General features: G+C 40.4%; 1 protein-coding gene across 4 annotated transcripts in view; it reads right to left on the reverse strand.

The window, feature by feature from the left end:
* The window catches only part of FAT3 (FAT atypical cadherin 3), a 748,816-nt gene that overhangs the window by 226,145 nt on the left and 495,955 nt on the right, over positions 1 to 26,716 (reverse strand). For 2 of the 4 annotated variants that reach the window (XM_085623129.1, XM_085623127.1), the window contains exons 6-8: positions 17,353 to 17,563; positions 15,990 to 16,058; positions 1,937 to 2,076 (exon numbers count right to left, since the gene is read on the reverse strand). In XM_085623129.1, the coding sequence (XP_085479255.1) occupies positions 1,937 to 2,076; positions 15,990 to 16,058; positions 17,353 to 17,563 (420 nt within the window). The remainder of the gene's footprint in view (positions 1 to 1,936; positions 2,077 to 15,989; positions 16,059 to 17,352; positions 17,564 to 26,716) is intronic. The other 2 variants (XM_085623130.1, XM_085623128.1) reach the window with 1 other exon arrangement.

A 26,716-nucleotide genomic window follows, 5' to 3' on the forward strand; every position in this document is an offset into this window, starting at 1 on the left:
TCAGCCTGAGAACCGGGACATGAATGATTTTGTTATAAAGGCTGGAGCAGTATTTAAGTATGCACGAAACTTACGCATTTATTCGCAAGGAAATGTAGACGGGAGAATGAGATATCCAAAGGCGGTTGTTGTGATCCGATGGTTCAGCTGGTATGAGGGAGCAGTAAGACTTTTGGAAATATGGCACTACTTCCTTGCTTTTGTAAACAATGAAGAATCCACAGGATCCAAAATTGATCACCTACGTAAACTCCTCGGCCCCAACAGTGCAAACCACCAATCTTTCTATGTGAAGTTGCATTTCATTGTTAAAACCCTCACTGGCATCATCAACATTCAGAAGAAGGTTGAGTCAGAAGAAACACATGCCCACCAAATATATTCAGCCATAGAGGTTGACATGGCTGTGGCATTGGAGCAAGACTATACGCAAGACCCAATGATTGCCAGTCTATTGCAAATGTTACCACAAAAAAAAGCAAATGCCCCAATAAAAGAGATGATTACTTTTAAAGATGCACTGAAAAACAAGTGGGATGCTGTCCTAGCTCGTAACATAACTGGTCAAATGAGTTACAGATCTTTTTGGAAACGGGCTACAATCCTTGACCCATTCAAGACAGTTCAGTGTAGTCAGGATTTCAATGATTACAAAGATTTATTCATGTTGGTTGGCGCTTCTGATGATGTAATGAATGTTGTAGAAGAAGAATTCAAGAAATATGTAATGCACCCTATCCCACAAAAAGACATCAGTGCAATGACATACTGGCGTTCTCAGAAGCAAGAATGGCCAACACTTTGTAATCTTTCTTTGAATCTCTTGGCCATTCCAGTATCATCAGCAAATATTGAACGGGTTTTCAGTGGTCTTCATTTCATTAACAAACCAGAAAGAGCCTCAATGTCCGCAAAGTCTCTTGAAATGCACATGTGCTTGTACTACAATGGCAAAGTTTTCAGATGAATGTATTGTGTTGATCAGTAACAACCGGGCACTGGTGTGCAATGTCAATTTAATTAAATGCGGAAAAATACTAGCTGTAGCGTCGTCTTTTGCTTGTGGCAAAAATAAATGTGGATAATTACAGAAAAAATGCCCCAAAAATAAATATGGATAAATACAGACGGAAATGGCAAAAAAATAAATACCATAAAACCGGGAGCCCTAATTACAAACCATCAATCTTAAAGGTTAACTAACCCCATGCAATCAATGCTACGAGTGAAGATTAAAGACCACCACAAATAAAAAAAGAGAAGTCAGTTTATCTCAACAATTAATAAACCAATTTGTTTTTTTCAAAAGCGAAATGAGACCCAAGTGTGATATCCACCACATAGCAAAGAAGTGTACATCCAATGGAAACTGTATGCAGGGGTGGATTTGTCAGTAACAAACCACGTAATGTTCACAAATCAGTTAATTGAGTAATAATCCCTTTGTGGGTTTGTTTGTTACTCATCTGTGTCGATGAAATTTCAACCCAAAATGGGTTGTGCAATGCTGAAATAATGGCTGTTGTCAAAGAAGCGACAAGTAAGACAATATGTGATGAATCTAATGTAAACTTAATTTGACATACGAGGTCAATAAAAATATATTTTTTAAAGAAACAACATTGTTTACAAAAATAATTGGATAATGGAATTTAATTACAGAAAACCTACATCCAGCCGAATGATATTTTTGTGAACAACATTAAGGACACAGTTTTTATGTCTGATAATAATTCTGTATACAATATTTTGACATGTTACTCGAGAGACAGGGGGTGTTGTAAAGCTCTATTTGTCTTTGGTTGACACTATAAACTATTGAAATCATAGCCAGACAACACAATAAACACACTTGGATTTATACAGAGAGTCGGCACTAGATCTATAGGCTTATAGTACATGTGGAGCTTTCAGATATGCATTCCTGTGGGAGTACCTGAGTGGTTGCAATGTTGGTGCCATCGGTCACTTCCACAGTCATGTTATAGATAGACCTCAGCTCTGCATCCAGTGGTTTAGCAATGACAATGGTGCCGACACCTTTCTCAATGTCGAATGAGCTCTCTGCATTTCCACCTGTTGGTTTGCAGAAAAACACAGTTAAAACAAATGGTATTAAAATCAGGTTATTTACAAAAAGACCTATCCAGGCATTGTGCCCTTGCGCATTACCTACACAGACCTCAAGTCCCCACACATTTACTGACGTCAGCTCTCATACTTGCCACCTCATTTGAGAACGTAAAAGCTTGCAGCCTGAAAAGTTCCACTATAGAGGCAACTACATATGCTGTGCTTGCAAGGAACTCTGCAACAGTACCTCTAGCTGTAACTATTCCTAAGGTGTTTAGTCCATGTTCTTTCTCATCCTTTTACAAACTATGGACAACGTGGCACGTGCAAACTCTAATCCCCCAGAAAGCAGATATGAACCCTCACCCTAGAGGTCGGATTACTAAAGACGTGTAAAGTCGATATATTTACCTATTCTTACCTGCAGCGGACCTCATAAAACCAATATGTTATGTTATGTTATATTAATTTCACTTTTAAAGCACACAGTTACCCTGGGGTGTCCTGGCGCTGAGCACTGCCTGCTGGAAAACGCGATGATATAGACAACTGAGTAAAAAGCCATGCTTTCAGCCCCTTTCTAAACGAGAGGAGGTCTATCGAATTCCTCAAATAGAAAGGGAGATCATTCCAAGCCTTTGAGGCACAGATGATGAAGCTCCTACCTCCCCAGATTGAGGGAACTAGGACCTGTTTAGCTCCTGCTGAGCGAAGAGTCCTCCTGGGGACATACCACTGGAATCTCCACCTCAGGAAGTAGGGTCCTGCTCCATTGAGGGCCTTAAAGACAGTACAAAGTGTTTTAAAACGCACTCTTTGTTTGACAGGTAGCCAGTGGAGTTGTTTTAGATCTTCCTTTACCGAAGCATATTTCGGAGTCCCTGACAGTGTTCTGGCCGCTGCATTCGGAGCAATTTGAAGCCTATTGATGTGTTGTTTTTGGGCATTCAAATAAAGGCTATTGCAATAGTCAAGATGTGACATAATGAGTTCAGTGACCACTGTCTTGAGACTGTTATCAGGGAGGAAAAACGTTATTTTTCTTATAATTCTAAGTGTCAAAAAGCGGGCTGAGACCACTGTACTTATATATTCACCCAGAGCAAGCTTATTATCCACTATCACCCCTAGATTTTTTGCTTTCCTAGTGGGTGCAGGACAGGTTTCCAGGTCTTCAGGCCACCAGTCAGGTGTCCACACATGTGGATTATTCCCAAACTTTAAGACCTCGGTTTTGCTTGAGTTAAGCTTTAAACAATTGGAGGACATCCATCCAGAGATGGCTACCATGCAATCATGGAAGCGTGCCCCTGTTTTCTTTTCAGCCCCATCCCTTAGTGACAACACTATTTGAGTGTCGTCCGCATTGGAGGTGAGTTGGAAACCAAAGGATCTGATCACGCCTGCCAGGGGTGCCACGTACACATTAAAAAGCATCGGGCTAAGGGACGAGCCCGGTGGCACACCACATGGGAGGGAAAATAGCTTTGACCTGTTAATATGCAGATCCACGGTTTGCATTCTGTCAGAGAGAAATGACTGCAGGAGTTTCCAGGCTAATCCTTTTATCCCTGCTTCAGACAACCTGTCCATCAAGACTTCATGATGGACCGTGTCGAAGGTCGCGGAAAAATCCAGCAATATTAATATTGCATTGCCTCCATTGTCCAAGGCCTCCTTAATTTCTTCTGTGGATTTGGTTAGGGCCAGCACAGTGCTATGTTCTGCTCTAAACCCGTATTGAGACGGGTCTAGTAACTTGTTGGATTGGTGGAATGCACTGAGTTGGATATTCATGGCTTTTTCAGCAATTTTAGCAGGGAGTGGGAGCCGCGAAATTGGCCTGTAGTTATTTGGGTCCTTTGGGTCGAGGGTCTGTTTTTTCATTGTGGGAAGAATAGAGGCCTTCTTCCACTCTCTGGGAAAAATGTCCGACCTAAATATGGCATTCAACAAAGGTGTGAGTGCTATCCCTATGACTTCTGAGATTTGTTTCAGCACAAGCGCTGGACAGGGATCAGTGGGGGCCCTGGATCGAATTGAACTCAGGAGTTTAGTCGTGTCTGATGTCTCTTGAGGTAGAAATTGGTCTAGGACTGGTATGGAGATGAGACTGTTTGATTCTGATGCAAGCGGCAGCACGTTTACCTCTTTTTCAGCTGGGGTAAAAGACGAAAAAATGGATTCTACCTTTTGTTTGAAAAAATCGTCCAGTTTAGCACAAAATTCTGGGCTACTTGAGCTCTTAGGGACATTTGGAGTGGCTAGTTTCTTAATAGTTTTAAAAAGTTCTTTAGAATTGGATTCGGCTTGTGAGATTTGCGCCACAAAAAACATTTTTTTTGTTTCCAACAATAACTCCTTGTAGATGGAGATGCTATGTCTATACGTTTCCTTATCTGAACTTTTATAGCCTCTCCGCCAAGCCCGTTCCAATCGCTTACATGCCAGTTTTTGATTTCTCAATTCATCGGAGTACCGGGGGGTTGAGGGCCACTTCCCCAAAAAATGTTCCCTAACTCAAGCTGATGTCCTCAGACCCTACCCCTGATATTGATGTCTTTATTGCATGCATTTCTGATTGAATGTTACTTTTCTTTTTGCTTTATTGTAACCTTATGTTGAGTTACGTGTAAAGCACCCTCAGACTATATCATAAATATGCCCTTGTAACATATAAGTGCTAAATACGATTGTTAAATAAGAACTACGCAACATTTTCCACCTAAACATTTGTTACACTTTGCTATGGTTACAGGCTGGGAAGGAGGAGTTTTTATTAAGATTAACAGGGCCACGGGTTTCACAACAGATCTTGTCATTATTAAGAGGGCGAGCTGAAGTTCATTGCCGAATTATGTAGCATAAATAAGGGAGCTGTGTTGGAGGCATAAAATGGGGCAGACTGAAGCTGTGCAGAGGTAAAGCTCCAATGAAGCCGCAGTCTCATTCATCCTAAGCCATTTTCTGTTTTCTTCCCTTTTCTCTCTTGTTTACGCACTGACATGGCCCCACCTCCTCACTGCCCTGGAAGTCCTATGCTATCAATGGAGATAGATGGCACAAGCGGGTCATCCTTAAGGCACCAGGGCCTCACTAGGGATCAAAGTCTCACAGTCCAACATTATTAATAGAGGGAAAAAAGCTGTAAGTCTTCCATGAACCATCGCCTCTATGGATGCTGTAGCCTCACAGCCCTGAAAGTGCCACTTTGCATTGTCAGAGAGGATGACACAGGCTGCAATCCTCAGTTCACCTTCGCTTCATTGGAGATTTAATTTCCCAATCCTGAAAGTACCACGAGGATACTGGAGATGGTCCAGACCAGAGTCATCAGTTCACTATCACCTCGCTGGAGATATAAGTGACACAGTCCTGAAAGTAATACATTGCCACAGAAGATGACAGGATGGCACAGTCTGGAAGGTATCACTGCATCCTCACCTCCATAAAGGTCGAAGTCTCTCAATGCTGGAAGTTCCAAGTTGGCACTGCAGATGGCACAGGCTGGAATTATGATGGTGCTGTCTCCTCACTGAATGTCAAAGTCAAACAGGCCTGAAAGTGCCACATTGTCATAGACAATGACACAGTCTGGAAGCCCCCAGTGCACCATCGCCTCACTAAAGATGGAAGTCTCGCAATCCTGAAAGCACCACATTGTCACTTGAGATGGCACAGGCTTTCGTTGCGTGCACTGCATCTCCAAATGCGCTGCAGTGCAGGCAACGAAATTCGTTTTATTAATTTATATGTTAATTTACCTGTAAACCTCCGTAATCCATAGTTTACTACCCCCCACCCTACCCCTCCCCCTCCCCACGTCACCACCCTGCGGTTACTCCTACTACCGACAGCGGCTGCCCAGAATAAAGAAAACCAGCCCAGCTACCACATATCAGGCTTGCGATAAGCTTCACGCATTTCATCCTGATGCCGATGACCCATCCGTTCAAAGGGAACATCATCAGCATCTTATGAGGAAACCTACTTCATCACAACCTAAAATGTAATACCCTCCTTCTCCCTAATTTACACAATCCGGCCCGCCCCATTCCAGGTCTATCTTCAAAATGTGCCACCTATATCCAGTTGTTTCAGACTTAGAGAAATGTATGGACACATAGAGAATAAGTTACAGTTAACTGTAATATGGACCACTATTGCTATTGAGGGATTCTGAAGGGACATTATCAACCACAATGCTAAAGATCAAATGTTTTCTCAATGCCACCAGAGCTTCCAAATTGCAATATAGTGCCATAATATACATGGAACCCGTTATATATATATATTTTATAATAAATGTTTATTTTGGAGCACTGAGCTAGCAAAACCTGTTTTCTTCAAAGTGCAGATAACAATGGGCACCCATTAGAATGCGAGTATGTTGTCTTTGTTTATGTTTCCTGAATAAATTGTTAATAAAAAAAGGTCAATGATGAGGGTCAGCGAATTTAGGCAATTTTGTAGCTGCAGCATTTACTGCATAATTATGAATTTACTGCATTTGCCACATAATCTAGCCATAGTTTGCCGCATAATTTGCAGCAATTGCAGATTTCACCAAAAACATTGTTTCTGTCTCAAACGGCAAATAAATAATAACGACAAAGTGCTGCATCATTTTTATTTACATCCCATAATTTAGATAACGTTCCTGCTTAATTTGATCCTCCAATCTGCAAAAGTCTAGTAGCCCTAACAATGTTAAAGCAAAGCAGAGTGGTTTATGGGGAGCAGAGCTTAATTAGAACCGGAGCTTTCAGGTGCTGAGCACCTGCACTTATTGGTTTCCGGTGCTCTGCGCCGGCACCTAATCATCAACACCACACTTAGGGCAGTCTGCCACAAGGTGGCGCTGCTCATGTATTTTAAAGATGACCAGTAGAACAGCTGTTTAGGAAAACAATATACATTAAAACTAGTACCTGCCTCCCCAGTCATTCCTTTGGGGACCTGGAATAATCTGAACTGTCGCATTTACATGCGAGAGAGATGGTTAGTTGTTTTGGCAGCGAGGACAGGGGAGATGGGTAGTGCAAGCTGCAGTGGCCTCCTGGTCAGAGCCCTGGCACTAAATATTTTACAAATTAAGCACTGATGGGGCGTCATTATGAAGGCGAAAAGGTATTTTGCAGGCAACCATGAAAAAAATATATAAGTATGCACAAGTAGTTGCTTATATACTCACTAAATTCATATCTGAGATATGCTTATCAGACCGCACCAAGCAAAAATCACTGCAGCGAGCCCAAGCAATTTATTTCAAACAGCAATTCTTAAAATTCATCACACTGTCCAAAAAACATACATAACGCTTCATAAATCCCTTTTTCTGACTTTTTTCTATTCCTGTCAATTTCATCTCAAGGGAACACAATTGCCCAAGAAGTAATACATTGTCAAAGCACCCAACAAAGTTATTATCTGAAACAGTCAAAACCCGAGTAGCTCACAAAAGAAAGCAAAATCCATAAAGCTGTAAGGAACACGTAAAGAACCTTGGATTAAAGGATGTTTTGTCTACGGGCATAGCTCTCATTATTCCAGCTCTCTGCTTGAAATTGCACGGTGGGAAACACTGCAGCATTTCCACCACATGGAATTACTGAGTGGGATTTTATTAGAATCACAGCTGTGAGACATCCTCATATCTTTATTTTGGTATGTGCTGAAAACGCTCCATGAAGCTACTTAAATTAACTGAAGTCTGTTCTTAAATACCAGGATGTTTATGTCTGAGATTCTGTGCTCGTTGACTATTCATTTGTAACAGCAGAAGGATGAGGCTTTTATATCTAAAGTTTTTTTTAAATAATTTCGAATTTAGTAGCCCACTTTCTTTATCTTTGAATTAGGTAGAGTGATCTTCGCATTGGTCAACGGAGAGAATATTATTTCTCACATATACATTTGCGGCTATCAAAACTCAAAGGGCTTGATACACAAATGTAAACTTTTGTGTAAGTTTACAATTGTTTGCTACTCACAAAGGTGTTTGACTAGTAGTATCTTTACGACCGCGTAGTCTCTGCATATAAAAAGATAGGACAGTTCTATCTTTTAATGTGGGTAGACTCCATAGTCATAAAGATACTATTAGTAAAATTCCTTTTGGAATAGCGAACTATAGTAAACTTACACAAAAATGTAAGTTTATCTTTGTATATCAGGCCCAAAATAAAGTATAGTTAAGACCTTCAGCAATCATTGTTGAGTAAGTGTAGTTGAGCAATACTTCAACTCAAAATAAAGTAGAGTTAAGACCATCAGCAATGATTGTTGCTTAAGTGTGGTTGAGCAATAAGTCAAATAAAAATAAAATAAAGAGTTTATAGTTGTTTGAATGTAGTTGAGTAATAATTCATGTTCTTTACAAGAACAATAAAAGGCCCATAATTAATGATTGACACTATTGCTATCAACGTGTGTCTTCTTTAACCGTTTAACTATGTACTGCTGCAGGATAATAAGTAAGTAAGTAATGCATTTATAGAGTGCACGAATGCCGAGGCGTCTTGGAGCTGAAATGTAATGAGTGATGGAATTGTTGCAGAACGAGAGGATTAGATTCGCCTGGTCGGGAACAACCAGGTCTTAAGCATTCTCCTGAACAGGAGTCTGTTAGCTTGTAACCTAATGGCAACTGGGAGCGAGTTCCAGAGTTTAGCTGCCCGATAGGAGAGGCTTCTACCCCTCCATCTAGCTCTTCGAATTCTTGGGACCTGAACTAGTCCTCTATTGGCTGATCTAAGATAATGCAGCTGAAGTGAGGCAAGGTCACATATGCTGTCCTTATATTCAGTTAATTTACACTCAACATCGATCATAATGGATGCACTTTGTGAAATAGAGATGAAAAGATTCAATCCATTTTTGTACACAGATCTTACCAGCCTATTGCATCTAAAGTGCACAACTAGTTCAACTATTGAGGAAAAACTGATGAAAAATAGATTCTTTCAAATTCTATGTCAAGGTATTGAATGTTTAAAACACACACCCTTTGGAACACTATGGAATCTTCTAACTAGGACCAAACATTGGCGTTATATTCTGTTTTAAGATTCGAAATTTGAAAAACGTTTGTTCCATTTTTATACCTTGAAAGTAACTTATAGTTCCAGCTGCTACGACACATTTGATAATTATTGTTATCTAAAAAGTGAAAACTTAACTGTAGGGACACAGAAGTGCTGTCCATCTACATGAAAAGAGTGAAATAAGAATGTGTGCAGTAATCTAATTAGTGGCATTTGCAGAATCAGCGCAATCGTTTAAAGCTGTTCATCCTTCCTTTTGTCCCTAGTCATAAGAGGACATGAGTTCATACCTGAAGGGTCATCAGATAAATCTGAAGTCTGCTAAAGGCAAACATTTTCCAGCCGGACAAGCCACAGATGTGTAATGGCACAATCCCTAGCTAGCATGGTCGTACGTATGTTGAGGTGAGGCTCCTGAGTGTTGGTAGGACGCATCCCCACTGAACAAGCCTCATCAGATCTTTTACAGTTGACCAAAGGTCCTCCCTACCCGCACCAGCCATCATGGAACTCCAAAACTTTATTTTAACTATCTGGAAAAAATTACCTCCGCAACATATCACTCACGATCACAGCAGTTAATATACACCAGGAAGGAAGTGAAGGTATGCATTGTATATCCACTATAATGGTTTCACACTGGTGAGCAACACTTCCATGAGCTTTTAAAATAATTAAGATGAGTTAGCATGCAACAGACCAATGTGAGGTGAATTGCATGTTTGGAGGTGATAGGGATTCTGGAAGGGGACCAGTTTGTGAGAAGGTCTGGCAGAAGAAAGTGGTATTTCAGCAGATGGATGTACGTTGATCCATACTATTGTTTGTTTTTGGGATCCTCACTTTGCAACAGATGATCATTTTGTTTGTACCTGCCAAGTCCAAATGCAGATCATCACCAAAAGATAGGAGACTGACCATTAGTCTAGCAGAATACTGGCATCAAAATGAGTTCATATTGCATTGCTTTTAGAAGTTAAGATGTATGACGTCTGTTACCACAAGTGTCATTGATTCCCACACTTAGCTCAAGATTAATTATAGAGGATTTATGTTTATATGTATGTATTTATTTAAATGGTATTTCTCTAACACAAACCAAACCGAAAGGCAGAGGGGCACTGCACATGGTCTAAGAAAAGCATAAAGTCAACTACTTATTGGAGATAGAGCAATATGGAGCTGGGTTGATTATGGTTAATGCATTTTGATGTTGTTTTCTTCAAAGAGGTGAGTTTCCAACTATTTCCAATATTGAAAGAGCTTTGGGATGGTCCTGGTGAATGTGGGGATGTTGTTCCAGATTCTGGGTGAATAGATGGAAAGGACTGCTGTTTTGTTTTCCCTTTTTAGGGTTCTAAATCTACAATCTGATGGTGTCTAGGCTGAGGGTGTGCCAGGATCCACCCAAGGAGCCTGTCTGCAAGATAATGAGGGGTGCTGGTTGTGATACATTTATAAATGATACAGCTGATTTTGAAGATGGTGCAGGACAGAAGGAGAGTCAGTGAGGTTCTGTCCGGGGGTGGGTGAGTGATGTGGTGATGTGATGTTTTGTCAGGCTTTGGATGACACGTCTGCAGCATGTTGAGGCGTGTCAGTGTGGCATCTGGGGGTTCATGGAGTATGACATTACCACCATCCAGATGCAGGGGTATGAGGGCTTGAACAGCAGTTCTAAAGTTGTTTTCTTGAAATGGTTTGACTCCCTTTACCAAAGAGAGCGGGTACAAGGCCAGTTTATGTTGCCAGCACGTTTCTTGAGGGTGAGGTTGGTGTCCATGGTGCATCCAAGTGACTTTGCATTCTGTGAAAGTTGGAGTTCTAAGCCGTCAAGGTTCATGCCATTCAGCCAGGTTTATACTACAGGCTATTGTTCTAGGCAAATACCAGAAATTGTGCTTTGATTGAGTTGAGCTTCAGGTAGGTGCTGGACATCCCAGATTTGATGATATGCAGGCGGTTTTGGAGGCATTCGATGTCTGAAGCAGAGGAAACGTTCAAATAGAGTTGAGTATCATCAGCATATTGGTGAATCTTGGTGGTTGTATCTGTGAGCAGAGCACCAGGTGGCTCTATGGAGAGCTTGAAGATGACAGAAAGCAGTATGGAGCCCTGAAGTTCTCCAGAGGTGATGGAGATAGTTTGTGACCTAGGTGTGGTCATGCAAACTAACTGGCATCAGTTGGAAAGGTAGGAGGAGAACCAATAAAGGACATTAATGGTAAATCCCATTCGAGATTCCAGGGTGCACATGTGGGTGGGATGGTCGAATGTGTCGAAGGCAGCTGAAAGATCCAGCAATATCAGCAGGTAGGGATAATTTTCATCTTTTCATCTGTGGTCAAGATGGTATGGTCTGTAATGTGTAAGGCAGTGTTTAAAATGCTGCAGAGTGATCTGAATTCAGACTGGCAGTAGTGCAGGAGGCAACAGTTACTATTGATATGGTCTTGGAGTTGAACATAGACTGCTTTTTCAATGATCTTGTTTATGAATGGTAGGTGTGTGATGGGCCTGTATTTGGCAAGGTCATCGGTGTGAGGATCGGGCCTGGGTGAGAGCCTCTGGGAAGATGCCTTAAGAGGGAGAGGTATTGACAATAATACTTAGGGGTAAGAAAGCATCCCCAGAGAGCTTTGATGAAGGAGGATCTTAAGCAGTTGCATGGAGGGAATTGAGTATGTTAGCGTGACCTGTGAGAGATAGAGTTTTGAAGGCTGATCATTGTAGAATTCTATGGGAAGTGGTGGGTGCAGGAATTCAAGCAAGCTTAGTGTTGTCGGATCGCCTGTATTCTTTTTACAGAAGAAGAGGTTGATAACATTGCACTTTTTTATTGAGTGAGGAAAAGGTGGGTCTGACAGGAGGTTGATGCAGTGCTTGATTGTGTTGAACAGCATTCTGCTTCTGTTGATAGCTTTATTGATAGTGTTGATATAGATCTTTACTTTAGCTGATGTGATGAGCTGTCTTCATGGTGAGTGGAGGGGCTTCAGTATCAAAAAGTCCTCCAGAGTTCTGTTTTGCTTCCATTTTCTGTCCTGTCTTCAGGTGGATCATTGATTGTCAGAAAGGTCTTTAGAGTACCAGTCGCTGAAGACTTTGGCCTCCACCTGCAAGTTGTAATTGAAACTTGGATGTTCACAAAGATTTCCAAAATATTTTTGAAGTTGTTTAGAAGGATGTTGGCATAAGATGTGGAGTTGATAGCGTGAGAGATGAGTTCAAACATGAGGTTGTCTATTTGACAATTCTTTGAGGGATCTAAAGGTTTATTCTTTTCTTTTGTGTTGTCTTGGTTTGTTGGTGGATGCTAATCATGGACATAGTGATCAAGTGGTCATTCCATTTAGGGGATATAGGTGGTTTGCATTGGATTGTTGGTGATGCTGAGAAGAAAGGGTCAAGGATATGGTCTTTGGAGTGTGTTGTTTGTCTGACATGCCTTACCACATTGAGTCTATAAATGAGTTTGACAAAGGTGTCTCTTGTTTTTTGAGCTTGTATTGTCTGGAGGCTGAAGTCACCTATGAGTGTGGTGTGGGCATTTCAGATGGATGAGGTGGTGAGGAGGTCTGAGAATTCATCAATGAAGCTTTTGTTCTGCCCAGAAGACCTGCAGATGAAATGGAAGGCAGCAGTCTGAGTTGAGAGAGAGAGAGAGAAAGAGAGAGAGAGAGAGAGAGAGAGAGAGAGAGGGAGAGAGAGAGAGAGAGAGAGATATGGCGTGTCACCAGCTCCAGACTTGAGTGTTACTTGCTTGCATATCGTGCAGGGCCAGGAGGGCTTATGGATGACAGTGAGGCCTTCTCCCTTCTTATGTGCATGGTCTACATGATGGAAGTGGGAAGAGGGACGTCTGAGATGTGTGAAAATGCTGGAGTGAACCATGTTTCTGTGATGAAGAGGGTGTAAAGCTTGTGATAAGTAATAAGGTCTGCAATGTCTTGTGCATGAAGCACTGCAGAGTGAACATTGATGAAGTAGGATGAGTGTTCTGTAGTTTGTGTGTTTGTGGTAGTTATTGAGATGTGCACAAGGTTGGGTCTATGTGTTGTGCAAATGCTATATGAGTGTCTGGGTCATCTATATCTGGGAGTGATTATGGGGATTGGCAGCATGGGGTGCTGGTTGTGAAATATGATTGTATCCACCCTTAAAAATTCAGTGTAACAGGGGCTCTGGCACAAGGCCCTTGCTGTTCCTAACAGGCACAAATAGACAATATGCTTGACTTTGTCTGCCCCTTGATAGGATACCCGGGCAATGAGATGCTCTGAAGAGTTGTTTGAAGTAGTGAGAAGGCAGGCAGTGATGTCACTTCTTATGCAGATCGATGATGAAAAATCCAGTGATGTCACTCTCTCGAAAGACGGAGGATAGGAAATCAGGTCTTGTCACTTTCTATGCAGATGGATGTTGAGAAATTCCATGATATTACTTTCTGTTCAGATTGATGAAGGGAAATTAAATCCTCCTGCTTAGCTTCTTCATTTAAAAACAGTTTTGGCAGGAAACCAGTGATGTCACTTCCTGTGCAGATGAATTATGGGAACTCCAATGATGAGACTTCCTGTGCAGACAGATGCATAGGTGAGTCTTCTCCAAAAAAAGAAAGAAAAGAAAGCTTGTGGCCTTGAGCTACATTGAATGTAACATCAGTTAAAATACTGAAATATCAAGACTGACATCAAAGACAATAGAGTAGAAATAAGCCAGGACTGACTGGTATAGACCTTCTTCTCTGCCATTCCACACCTTGTCTTTTTGTTTCTCCCTGCTTAATTTAGAACATTCTACCATCAGGGGCTGGAATGTTCTGATAGCACTATAACCCTTCTTCTTTGGGCAATACTTGTACTTAATGGCTATCTTGTCTTTATCTGAGGCCTGTCACTCAGTCAAATTGACTTTAGCAACTGGCAGAGCCATCAGCAGTGAGCTATATTGCTATATTAACGCAGGCATTTTTGCAGAGCGCAGGTAAAGGGCTGGTGGCAGCACAAAGAGGCAGTTATATTGAGTACCTTGGGAGACTTCAGAAGGGGCAAGTAATACCCCAAGCTCACAAGTTTGGCTGGCTCTTCAACAGAACTCTCCATTATCATCACCCAAATGAGAATGTTGGGTTGGAATAGAAGACTGAAAGAGGGAGGGTATGTTCAAGGGATGGATGGATGAAGAAAATGAATTAGTGCATCCTTGTACCTTCATCATCTGCACAACGAATTGTTTGCTGCATTAAAAAAATGGGCATAAGGCATCCGAAAGACATATATTTATTTGCCCTCTTACTGTTCAGAAGCAATGCTAAGAAAAGACACCTTAAATCATGAGAGCACCCATGCAGGTGTCTGTGGGACTTTGTTGTAGTGCCACGTGCCAGCTGGGAGGCACTGCAGCGAGTGACTATTATGTATGTATCCCCTACCTCTTGTTTCAATTATTTTTATTTTATTTTAATGTATATTTTGGAAAAACAGTAATATGTTGCCAAGATGAAAATGCTGTTTTTCGGAGAAGATATATATATTGTATTGGTTGAAACAGTGCTTTCGTAGGGCTCAGATAAGAATTTGGGGTATGTACAGTACAAGAGTTCAACCAGGAAATGGACTTACCCTGGTATTTCGATAAAACTAGTGAATTATTTTGAAAGGATTCACAAACACTACACAACATCTGTAAACAGTGCCACAATTCTAAGAAAAAGACTTTAGTGGTTGAAGAATCCCTCTACGCTTGTGTGAGCCGCGCGGCTGCAAAAGCGGTACACGGCGAGGAAAGTGACTTACCATCGGTCCAACTAAGCAGCGGAAACTCTTTCATTAAAAGAACATGTCAAGGATTACAGAAGAAGAGAAACCTCGGCACAGGGACTCACACCTGATCGCTTCAAGCGAATATTACATGCGGCTAAAGTTTCCCAGAAGACAAATGCTGTTTATTTTCATTGTTTCAAGTACACTGACACACATCTTATGTGAAAATGAACAAAAATGAGAGAAGAGAATAGCAAAAGACAGATGTTAGGGCATGCATGGCGAGGGATATATCAGAAGTGAATGTAAAAAGAAGCATACACATGTACACAATGCCTTTCACGGGTTAATAGTGAAAACTGTTGCCGTACATTTAAAGCAACGTTCGACACAGCTTATGCCAAGATGGATTCCTGTAGCTAATAAAGTCCCGCTAGTTTTCCCACTTAATTTTGTATTTATGGTATTAGTGTCATAGTGGGTAGCACAATACAAGAGGAAAGTGCATAACTGTGAATATAAAGTAATTATTTTCACCCATAGTGTTGGGAATTCTATGCAGTAGTAGTATTATTATATTATATTATATTAAATTATATTATATTATATTATATTATAATATATTATATTATATTATATTATATTATATTATATTATGTCTTATTATATTATATGTTATAATGTATGTCTGTTTAAATTCTATTATTAGGTATATAACATGAAAACGCTAAATAATATAATATGATATGATATAGCATGATATAATTTAATTCAATATAATATAATAAATATATGATATCATATATTATATTAAAGTATATTAAAATATATTATTTATATTATGTTATGTTATATCATATCATATAATTTTACATGTTAAATACCTAATAATATAATCTTTCTTGACATATATTATAGCACATTATATTATATTATAATATATTATATATACTTAGTATATATGTATAGAAATATAATGGAAAGGACCCATGCTACGCCTTGTAACTGGCATTTGTGAACATGTGATCTCATTTGCTGTCAGAAAATAAAAATATGGCTGATATGGAAATATGCATTCCAGCAAATGCGTTTGCGCGAAGGGTACCTTCTGTTGAACAGTTCTGCCCACAAACTGTCTGTAGAATATAGAACATCTCTCGAGCATGCTTGCCACCTTCAAGCAGTGCAGTCAGGAGCAGAAAGAGAACGGAAAGCAGAAAGGGTCAAGACAGGAGAGCACTGCAGTACAGCAAGTTAAAATACAAAAGAAAACGCCTTCGGAAAGGAGATTAGTGAAGTTTAGCACTAGAATTTAAATGAGAAACAGGAAATAATTAATTGTAGAAGACAGCATAGAAAAAAACAAAGAACTCTTAATTGCAATGAAAGCTCCGGGGTGTTCATTATGTACTTCAGTGTGCTCGTCAGTAGTTTTGTTATTCTTGTTAATGCATTCACATGGAATGAACTATTGCTGTGTGGGCTCAAGGGCAGTGATGACGTAGCCCTTTGTTTAATAGTCCAACAAAATAGCAAAAGAACTTCATACAAGGCGGCCTCTCAACAGCAATGTTTTCATGCAAATCCATGCAAATTCTTCATCTAACTAACAACACTGGTACGATACACTCAGGGGTAGATTTACCAACATTTCACGCAACATAGCAAGTCAAGTTTCTGCGCTGCTTTATGTGAAAGGGAGACAGTACAAATGCACCATATTACTAAGATGTGGAGCATTTCTGCTGCTCCCTAGTGCTCGAGTACTGTGAGCTGCTTAGCGCCCATTCAGGCACTCTTGCACCATGCTGCAATGGTGCCTGAGTTACGAGCAGGATTATTTTTTGAAGGAATGGCTACCTTAGAGGCATTTTTCTCTTTCTACGCGTGCTGCAAAATGCAGCACACATAGAAAGAGGAAGTAACGAAGAAAAAAAATATTTCCCCTTGTTATGTTTCGGTCATGGTAGTGCAGCATTTTAACGCAATCTGAGATTTACCGACCTTGATAAATCTGGGATTGTGTCAAAAACCTTGGGTGGAAGCGTGAAAATGCCACATTACACCCCCCCCCCCACTCTGCTGCAGTGAAATGCACTGCCTTGCAATACCTTGGGTTTATTAAACCATGCAGAGCCACGCAAGGTGGCTTTGCGTGGCTTAGTAAATCCCAGTTAAGGGCTTATATTGCCTTGTTTCACTTGGCGTGACACTAGGACTACACAGGCCCTTAGTACATCTGGCCCTCAGTCTACAGTCATCGTTCTGTGTTTACACTTAAGCAGACATGGGTATAAAAGCGGTGCTTAACAAAATGGCTACGCCATCTCTTGCTTACAGTTTGCCTACATTTCAGTATAGAGTCTTACTCTTCCATATGCTACTGTTAACTTTCTTTCCAATATCTATCTTAATCTCGGCGAATGGTTGATTGAGTACCGTTCTATGCCTTTTGCAAATCAACTTACCTTCCACATCAAACCACAGAGGGATGTTTGCTGGCTGCACAGTGACCACTCCCACGATTTCTGTCACCTTGTCACTTTCCATGACTGTAAAGTTGTAGAAAGGTTCATCAAATGTAAGTGTCACAGAGCTAGGAGGGGGTTTCTTGATCCACTCAATGTGCAGTCGTGCTGAGGAAGACTTTTGTGGGCGGCCGTTGTCCACTGCTTTTATCTAAATTAATCAAAAAGAAATTGAAGCGGCTTGAGGAAAGGTCACAATGTTTGATTCGACATTAGAGTATGACCAATAGTTATATCAATAATCAAAATCAGATTCAGTAACATTGAATGTTAGTGGTGAAATAATACATTCAAAGAGAAGACCAAACAAAGCTGATGAATGCTTGAAATATTTTCAGTTTTCAGTTGAATTTCAATTTCATCAATATCAGCCCTAACACTGTGAAAAGGTTCTTCATAGATCCACCCATAGCAATCCTCCAACTCTGGCTGCTTCCAAGTTATATACCGGCAGCTCCCTTTTTCTAGGGGACATTTTTTTCAGTTACAGACATGTTTTCAGTGTTTACACTTTTTCTCATGTTCTTTTCACACAGCGCCTTGACTCTGATTATGACCTGAGCCAGTGAAGAAGGCAGAAAGAACTAAGTGGGCAATACAATTACCAGCAGCCATTTCGATCATGTGCATATTTGCCCAGTAATGCGGTAAGCACTACAACCTTTGTGGATGGGTGCTCCAAGAGACTCCTCTGAAAACTACTAAGTCACGTGAACAAATTTCTGCTGTTTCGTACTTAGTTACCGCCCATATTAATTTAAGAAGAATTATCATCATTCTTTGTGCTTCTTTGGTACGGTAGCCATCTTGGGATACGCTATCACTCCTATTATTGATTTGTCAGCCACATCAAAATCTTGCCGCACTACTGTCCTCTGCTACCCCATCAGTTACACACTTCCTTTTCAGTTCCACCCATTGACTGTGTGGAACTAATATGAGCAGTGAGTGTGTGGAGTCGAAAGCGTCCGGTTATTACAATAGTTGACATTTTTAAAATTCTTACCACTAAAATATTTTTCCAGTATTATCGGGAGAAGCAGTAGTAATTTGTTTACATGACTTAGTAATAGTGCAGGCAATATTTTACTGTCCTAGCAGGAGTTTAAAAGGGCCAAGTGACTGTTCCACGCTACAATGAGCTTCCAGACTGTCCTAACATGTTAACATGTTAGAAATTGTATTCTCTGTTGTGTTAACGCCACACATTTCCAGAATGAATCTGACAGCTCACATGAGTAACAGTTAATGGAGATCATAGGAAGGAGCTGGCCAAATGAGGCATTAGAAGAACACTTGGGTCTTGAAGGATGAAAGGATGCATCTATCTTGAAGGTTTAATCAATTGCAATTAGCAGAAATGCAGGTCGCGCGTAGGACAGTCTGGAATCCCACGGTGCGAGTGTAGTGTGAATGCGAATGACTTTTACATACATTTCATCCGGTAACAATGTGATGTGGCCACTGCTTCATTAAATTATTTGGCATTAGAGCTGTTTATTCTGCCATGGAACCATGAAGTCATTAACAAGCAGATAAAGCAACCATTGGTAATACCAATAGTTCTGGCTTTAATGTGCTGCACTTTCACAGATATAAAGCTCACATGGCTTACATGGGCAGAGTCTTTTGCCACTGGATTACTGGGAAGGTGAGTAAGAAGCAAGGAGTGACTGCCATATCTCGTGCGATGGATCAAAGCACAACAAAGAGTGCACGAGAACAGCAAAGCATGTGACAAGGCATGCAGTGTTGAAGCTGAGATACTCAGGACAAGAGACAGCAAGTGCCTTGTGCACAATACAAACTGTCTTAAACAAGATGCATTTAGATACTGGTAGCCTGTGTAGGAAGTATAACTGAGATTTAACAGACGTATGCTAAGTTAAATTAAATGAAAGACGAGGCAGCTGCATTTTGCCCAAATTAAGATGACAGGAAATATATCACTGGGGCAACTGCCCTGGTACATCTAGTCTTTTCCTGTCATCTGTGTGATATCAGATAATGTATTGATCACCAACTGGCTCTAATGCAAACAAACGCAAAACCCCTATATGGTCCTGTGGCAGCACAGAGCTTTGGATGATCAGCAAGGCCAGACCTGTAGACCTTGCCAAGTATTTCAGAATGTAAAATGAGAACCCTACTTCGTCACCAAATTTAAATATGAATAAATTAAGCCTTCTTGAACATAAACATGACCTTGTGATCTCTACCTAGAGAGAGCCTTCAAATATTTTAAGGAAACAGAAGTATACACTGACATGAACATAAAGTCTATCAAAGAAGACACCAATCCTTTACTGTGGCCGGGGCTAAAAGGAACCTATGTACTAATGCATTTGACAAGTATTTTTACATGTAAAACTTCTTCATGTTGTATTTTGCAAGTAGTTAAAAATATAAAACCCCTTCTTATGGTGTTTGTCATGGCATTCACAATGTAAACCCAACTTCTACTGCATTCGACTAAGCGTTCACATTTTAAAATCCCTTGTTACTGCTTCTGTCAGAGAGTTTACAATGTAAAACCACTTCCTATTGCACTTACCAGAGGTTTCACAATGTAGAGTATCTACCTATGGTGTTTGGAAAGGAGTTCACTATTCCTTCCAATTGTATTTGTCAGAAAGTTCACAATGTAAAGCCACTTCGTATGGTTTTTGGCAAGTGGTTCAATCGAAAACCGTTTCCTTTAATATTTTTCAGAGAGTTCACAAAGTGAAACCCCTTCTTGCTGCATTGATCACAGGGTTACCTCCATGCAAGGTCATTTTATCCAATATTTAATCTGCGGTCCTCATTTAAAATACCCCTATCTGTTATGACCAATGGAACTACTTCTTAGGGAGAGTAATAGAACTGTTTTTCAATCTAAGGCATGTAGAAAAAAATCAGCAAGTGAGCGGAGCCACAACACCTCCCATTAAGGTTACAGATATGTTCCTCCTTATTTCCTGAAATTACTACTTGCTGTTACTTCTCCTTTGTCTGGTACTACTGCAGTTAATGCTACTACCTCTACCACGATTGCTACTACTTTTACTACAGTTAAGAATGCTATGATAGTGAGTGAGTACATGGGCACATTTATTGTCCAACTTTTGTATGCCAAACCAGTTGCCTTTATGTGCTGGTAATCTGGGTGTTGACATATTGTTATAGATGCAATTAAAAGACTTGTACAGTGCACTGAAAATATGTATGAGTGAACAGGTACTGCATGAAATTAATTTTGAATACTGGGTTGTTCAAAGGGAAGTTTCAGAGGGAAGCCCTGATGACATCATCCTATAGGGGTGTCCAAAAGTGTCTGGCTTCCGGACCCTCTCTGGAGTGAGATTCAGGCAGCAAGGCAGGGACCATAAATATATGGAAGCTACAAATCTGTCCTAAATTTCGGATTTTTTTTTTGCTTTGGAGTATCCAAATAGGGTTAGGGCAGAGCCTCAAAGCCCTAAAAGATATTCCCTCTCTTGGGTCTGACCCATTGCCCCATGATGTGTGCTGTGGCAGGCGAAAAAGAAATGTGAACAACAAAGCAGACCAGTGGATGAAGAAGGCTGACTTTTGTGATATTAAAAGGTCTCAGCTAATGCCGGACCTAATCAAGACTGCAGTGAAACTGATTGCAGTTTGGATCCACATGAGAAAAAGCTGGCAACCATTACAACTGACCTGTAAAGCTACCAAGCCTCAAATGCACTACCACACAGACATTATAGGACCAATCTCCGGAATGCCTGCCCTTGCTGCACTCAAATTGCATTTCATTAGCCCAGCACACGCAGCATCTTTCATTCTTCGCCGGACTGCCGCATTCGTCAGCTCAGACGCGGGCTGTATATCCTGCGAACAGGCCTAATGAACTGCACTGTCGGGCTAGCGAGCATGATTGCCCGCATTCTCATTTCATATTTTGTGTCATCTGTCACAGTGGGGCTCACTGATGAGGGTGATACTGTACTTATCACTTTGAGGGAAAGATCCCATGTACCAATTTACTGGAAATCGATCAATAAAATGAACATGTCAAGGCTCTGGACAGTCAAGGGCCAGCAGTTTTACAATCCTAGCCTTCTAAAAAATTATAGGGGGCGGTGTTGGATGAGGTTTTCCAATTGAAATTGATCAAATTTAGCATGAAAATGTTCACAGAACTGTTAACTAAGAGGCTAAGCAAAAGAAAAGTTAAAAGCAAAGAACATTGTTTTTAATAGTCACTTTGGGGCATATGTATCAAGCTAAATTGCGATCTCAAACACTGAAATTCGCAGAATTTCAGCGTTTGCGATCGCAATTTAGCTGTGTGCAATGTATGAACAAAAAAACACTCGCAAAATCAGGAATTGCAAAATTTGCGATTCCCTATTTTGTGAATGCATTTAAGGAATCGCAAAAATGTAGGAAGCACAGAAAAATCGCGATTTGGCCTTAAGGAATCGCAATTTACCACCAACTTCAAGTTGGTGATAATTTGCGATTTCTTTGAAAAATGTACTTTTGTGAAGGAAAGAAACCTGCACTGATGATGTATTGTATTGTATTGTAATTGCATTTATATAGCGCTTACTAGCCTACACAAGGTGTCGAATCGCTTTTTCGGCGAGTAGCACGCAACTCCAGAACCCATAAAGGATTAGTGGTGAATATGTCATTGACGGCACTGAAATAGTTGCTTTGCGCCATGCACTGGTCACACGTAAGCAGTGGTTAGCATAGGATTTGGACCTGAGGTACACCCTCCACTAAAAAGTCTTAAGTAAAAACAACCACAGAAAGTAAGCCATGTAAGATGCGTGCATTTGCATACAGAAGACATGTCATGCATATCTTCTACAAGCACAGTACTGCTTAGACCCCTATTTGCACATGGTTTAACTTGGCGTTAGGTTTTGACACAAAGCTAAGTCAGACTTTTGTAGTTGCCCTGGTTTTGCAAAACATAGGGGTGTTTGCTCGGGTCCACACCTGCCACGGACCCGTGAATGCATTTGCTGGGGTTGACACATGGTTGGGGCTGGTGCAAGATTACGGCCCTGGCAGTCACCAATTCACGTTTTACTTCTGGTCAAGGAATGTCTTTGCACAGCACCAATTCTCCCACAGTGAGTGCAGTTTTCTCAACAGTGGCACGCTCTTCTGAGGGATATGCATTTTATGTGACATCATTTGATGCAGAATTGCAGGGCTTCAGTGGCCCTGCCCACCTACGCCTTTTATTATTTCTAGTAACTCTTCCATTCCTTGTGTGGAGTTTGGCCCCATCCTAGTCTAACCGTAGAAGGCCCCCTTTTAATGTGTTGGTCAGTAGGTACAATGATCATTATATTTTCTGACACACTCAGCTATTCAGCTTGGCAGAGGTTCACCCCATTTGGATTAACCCAGAAGCATCTAAAATTGTATCAGAAGAGTTTAACCAGGATGCAGATGCGAAGCTCTTTAATCCTAATTTTCTTCTTCACTCAAGAACATTTATTAGTGATAAAAGGTAGAGTCTAGGAGGATACATTCCTCTGACAGTCATATTTTTGAACAGGGTAGGCCTGCACTTCTTGCTGTGATTGTTCGTGCAAAAATCAGCCATCACCACCAGGCATTTCCATCAATGATGTTGGGGTGCGCACCTTGGTGAGTTCTGAACAGCAGTATGGGAATTGTCAATGACATAATAGACAAATGTCACAGCACCCGTTGTTGAGCGAATTCTCTAGTGTCTACAGTGAATTAGGGTTCTGGATGTGGCCTATGTGCAGACTTTGTTCTTGTTGGGTTGACTTCCAGTTCCCTCCGTTCTGTCTTCAGTAAACAGCACACACATGGCCCAGCAGAAGTGGAGGCTCGTCGCTGCAGGCTCCTGGGGGCTTCAATCCTCGATCACAATAATTTCTCACAGGAGTTGCCTTTCAGCAGCGAGAGGTTCCCAGCCTCTGTAGCGATGTACTATTCCATGGGACTTTGCAAGTTCTATGTCAGGCTTTGTCAGCGCCTCATATTCAGTGTACAAGTGAGTTACTTTTTCTTGGCTTACAGTCATTCAAACAGTTCCTCAAAGACACCTTGCTAAAAGGATCCTACATTATAAAGCTCTACCAAAATCATGCTTGCCTTTTTCTTTACCTTCTGAAACCACTGAAGATGGCTGTGATTTCTCTAGAGAGGGAGGACCTTGCACTTGCCTAGTATCAGCCTTTCTTCAACACTATGGGTCTTCAAAATATCTTAAATCCTGTTTTGTTACAGCATGGAATGACAGGTGTTTATAAAGTGTACATTATCATGTTCCTTCTGGAGATGTTTGAGTTAGTGGTCCAAATATATGCTAATCCTTTCTCTAGCGATTTGTTATTTATTTATTTATTCATTAATTATTTTATTTATATGTTTTTATAGCATGGCTACACCTGGTACTATCAGTGCACCCTATAAAGAACTACTGTGGACAACAAAATAAATTAACATTTCTGAGGACTTCTGGAAGCAGTGGAAAATCTAGTGGTGAAGAAGTGCTATACCGCTGTTGTTTGGGCTCGAGACCATCCCCCACACTTTCTCAAGCTTTCTTAGACTCGTCGAAGTGGACAAAAAAGTTAGTTATGTCAGCAAGCTTTCTCAGTCATTTACGGGCTTGCTGCTGATGAGATATTTGTATGTTATGGAAGGTGCAGATTTGAATTCAGACATGGCTACCTTGTCCTTTTATTGTTCTTGAAGTGATTTAAAGGAATACCAATTTCAATTATCTAATAATGATAAATTATGGAGAAAAAAAATATTTGCTAAGCTTTCCACAAAAGTGCTATACACATAATGCACTGTCATTAAGTGAGTTACTGTCCCAAAGTATCTGTAGAGCATTATGTCCAGCATGATTGTTATACTTTTGAGCTGTGTCCAGGATGCATTTTGTTTCCAGCAAATGCAGATGAGAGCAATGAAAAAGCAAAACCTTCTCCTCAATATTATGGCTGAATTGAGTCAAGACAGTCTGTACAGTGGTTCACTTGAGAAGAAACTCTCCACTCATTGTTTTTTAAATTCTATTAGTCTCCTTCATCATTTGTCCACTGCCAAGAGAATAAGTCAGGTCTTCTTACTTCAAAGTCATAAGATCACTTAGTGCATCTTAGCTTACTTGTGAGTTCTAGTTCTACTGCCTAGATTCCAATTATTTGAGCTCCATGTGTTCGGGAACTCTAATCCAATACAATGATTCTTTAGGACCCTCCATAATGTGAGTAGCTGGAGCCTCCATTCTTTTTTGGCTGGTCATCTAAATAATTTGCTTGTGGAATGTTAAACCTTCCAATGTTGAACAGATGCATGATGCATATAGGGATTATGGTGACCAACTTTCAAAAGGACTGAATGATTTGCTTATGCATTTGAGATATATATTATGATTCTATTAATTCTAGCTAAACATTTGAAGTAGAAGGGTTCTCCATTTATGGAGGCCTTTTCAGTCCTAATATCCTCTTTTGTTTTGACTTCTTACAGTCAATCCTCTTCTTCTTTCAGACTTCAGACTTGATGGGGCTGTTGTTCCTAGCAGGTTTAGGAATTTCTCTGGGGATCACTGAAGCTTGACAAGCTTTTATCTAATGATGTTCCCTTTCTCAGGGTCTCCAGAGTATTCAACCTCAGAAGACCTAGATTTCAGCATAGTCCAGATTGCCCTACTGGTGCTATTGATTGAGACTGGAACCCTTTGGCCTTCTCTGAAAGTTATACCTGACTTCAGTAGGACTGAACAGATCATATATTAAAAATAAATGCAAGTCAGCAATCCAGACGGTCACACTCAGGTGGCAGAAGGTTTTTGTGGGGCATCATCTGGCGCTAGAGTGATTAATGATATTATTTAAAGTGTCAGGGATGTTGCGCCACAATGTACATTATTTTAAAATGTTCAAGTCTGTTTTCCCCTATTAATTTTTTTAGGTTAATACGTGCCATTTTTCCTCAACACTCTAGGCAGATTTACTAAAGCATTTTTGAGTATGTGAAGTAGTACTCCAGTAGTATTCATGAATGCCTTTGTGGAACAGAACTGAAAGGTCCAACTCAATGTCAGTAAAAATGCAAAGAGGGAACAGTCCTTTCTATTTGAACTAATTGTATATAGTGTTCCCGAATCTTCTCATTTAAGATGTTTTCTGGCCAATTCACGAGGCATTTATGAGTCGGTGTAGTAGAACTACAGGAGTACTTCTTCACACTCTCATAAATGCTTTTATGCATTGACTGGTCTGCATCAGGTTAGCATTCTGTTTTTGCTGGTTTATGAGGGTTTGATATTTTCTCTGAGAACCTTTGAACTTTCATTCATGGGAATCGCTATAATAAAGGGTTTGATTTCAACATTGTTTAAGGAATGAGGTGGAGTGTTCTTCAAGATTCTTTTCCCTTTGATCCTAAGAACTTTTACTATGGGTGGTGAATAGTATCCATTTCTAAATGTAAAAGATAACTCATATTAAGGCCATTTGGAATAGAACTTTTTTTAATTGTTTTACGAGATCATGCAGAGCAGTATCTCCAATATCTAAAGAATGGCATCTCAACAGGTTATGATGTAGGCTAGAGTTGACACCAAAGCCTGGACCACGAATTCAAGAACAGTTTTTTAATGTATATTATTTGAAACTATCTGAAAATGTGTAGTCAATGTCAACAAATCTGCAGGTCTCTAGGTTTTCACCACCCTTTGCTGGTCGGCAAATGCTGGGAAAGACCAAATACCCACCCATGCACGCACATTTGCTCTTGCTACAAAATTCCACCATACAGGTGTAATTTTCATGTGAGCACATCCCACCTAAAGTTAACAAATCCCGCCAGACATGATTTTTTTACAAATGCATTTGCTTGTGTACCTAAGACGAACTTAAGTACACAAGTAGGTTTTTGAATAGAGTCCAAGGTGATACTAATTAAGATAAATAGTTTGGGTCAGATTCGTAAAGTCATCGAATTTGTTGTTGGAATTCCCAAAGTGAGTTACAAAGAATTAAGTTTTGAGGACTTTCACAACACCAAATTTTCTCTTAATGTTGTTCTCCTCTCAAAGATTTTTAAAGTCAAAAGGCAAAATGTGGTTTGTCATTTGGACAGACCCTTTCCTCTTGTAGTAAGGCAGCTTTGCAGCCATTTGCTGCAATTTGCTTCTCTCTGGTAGGCATATGCTGAGATACCGTACGTCTGATGCCTACAATGTCCACAGTGTTGAGCCCGTTGCACTGTTGAGGAAAATCTACTCGTTTTGTATCTGTTCTGCATTTGTAGGATTACGGTT

The sequence above is a fragment of the Triturus cristatus genome, chromosome 8 (genome assembly GCF_964204655.1).
Source record: "Triturus cristatus chromosome 8, aTriCri1.1, whole genome shotgun sequence".
In the NCBI taxonomy this organism is placed as follows: domain Eukaryota; kingdom Metazoa; phylum Chordata; class Amphibia; order Caudata; family Salamandridae; genus Triturus; species Triturus cristatus.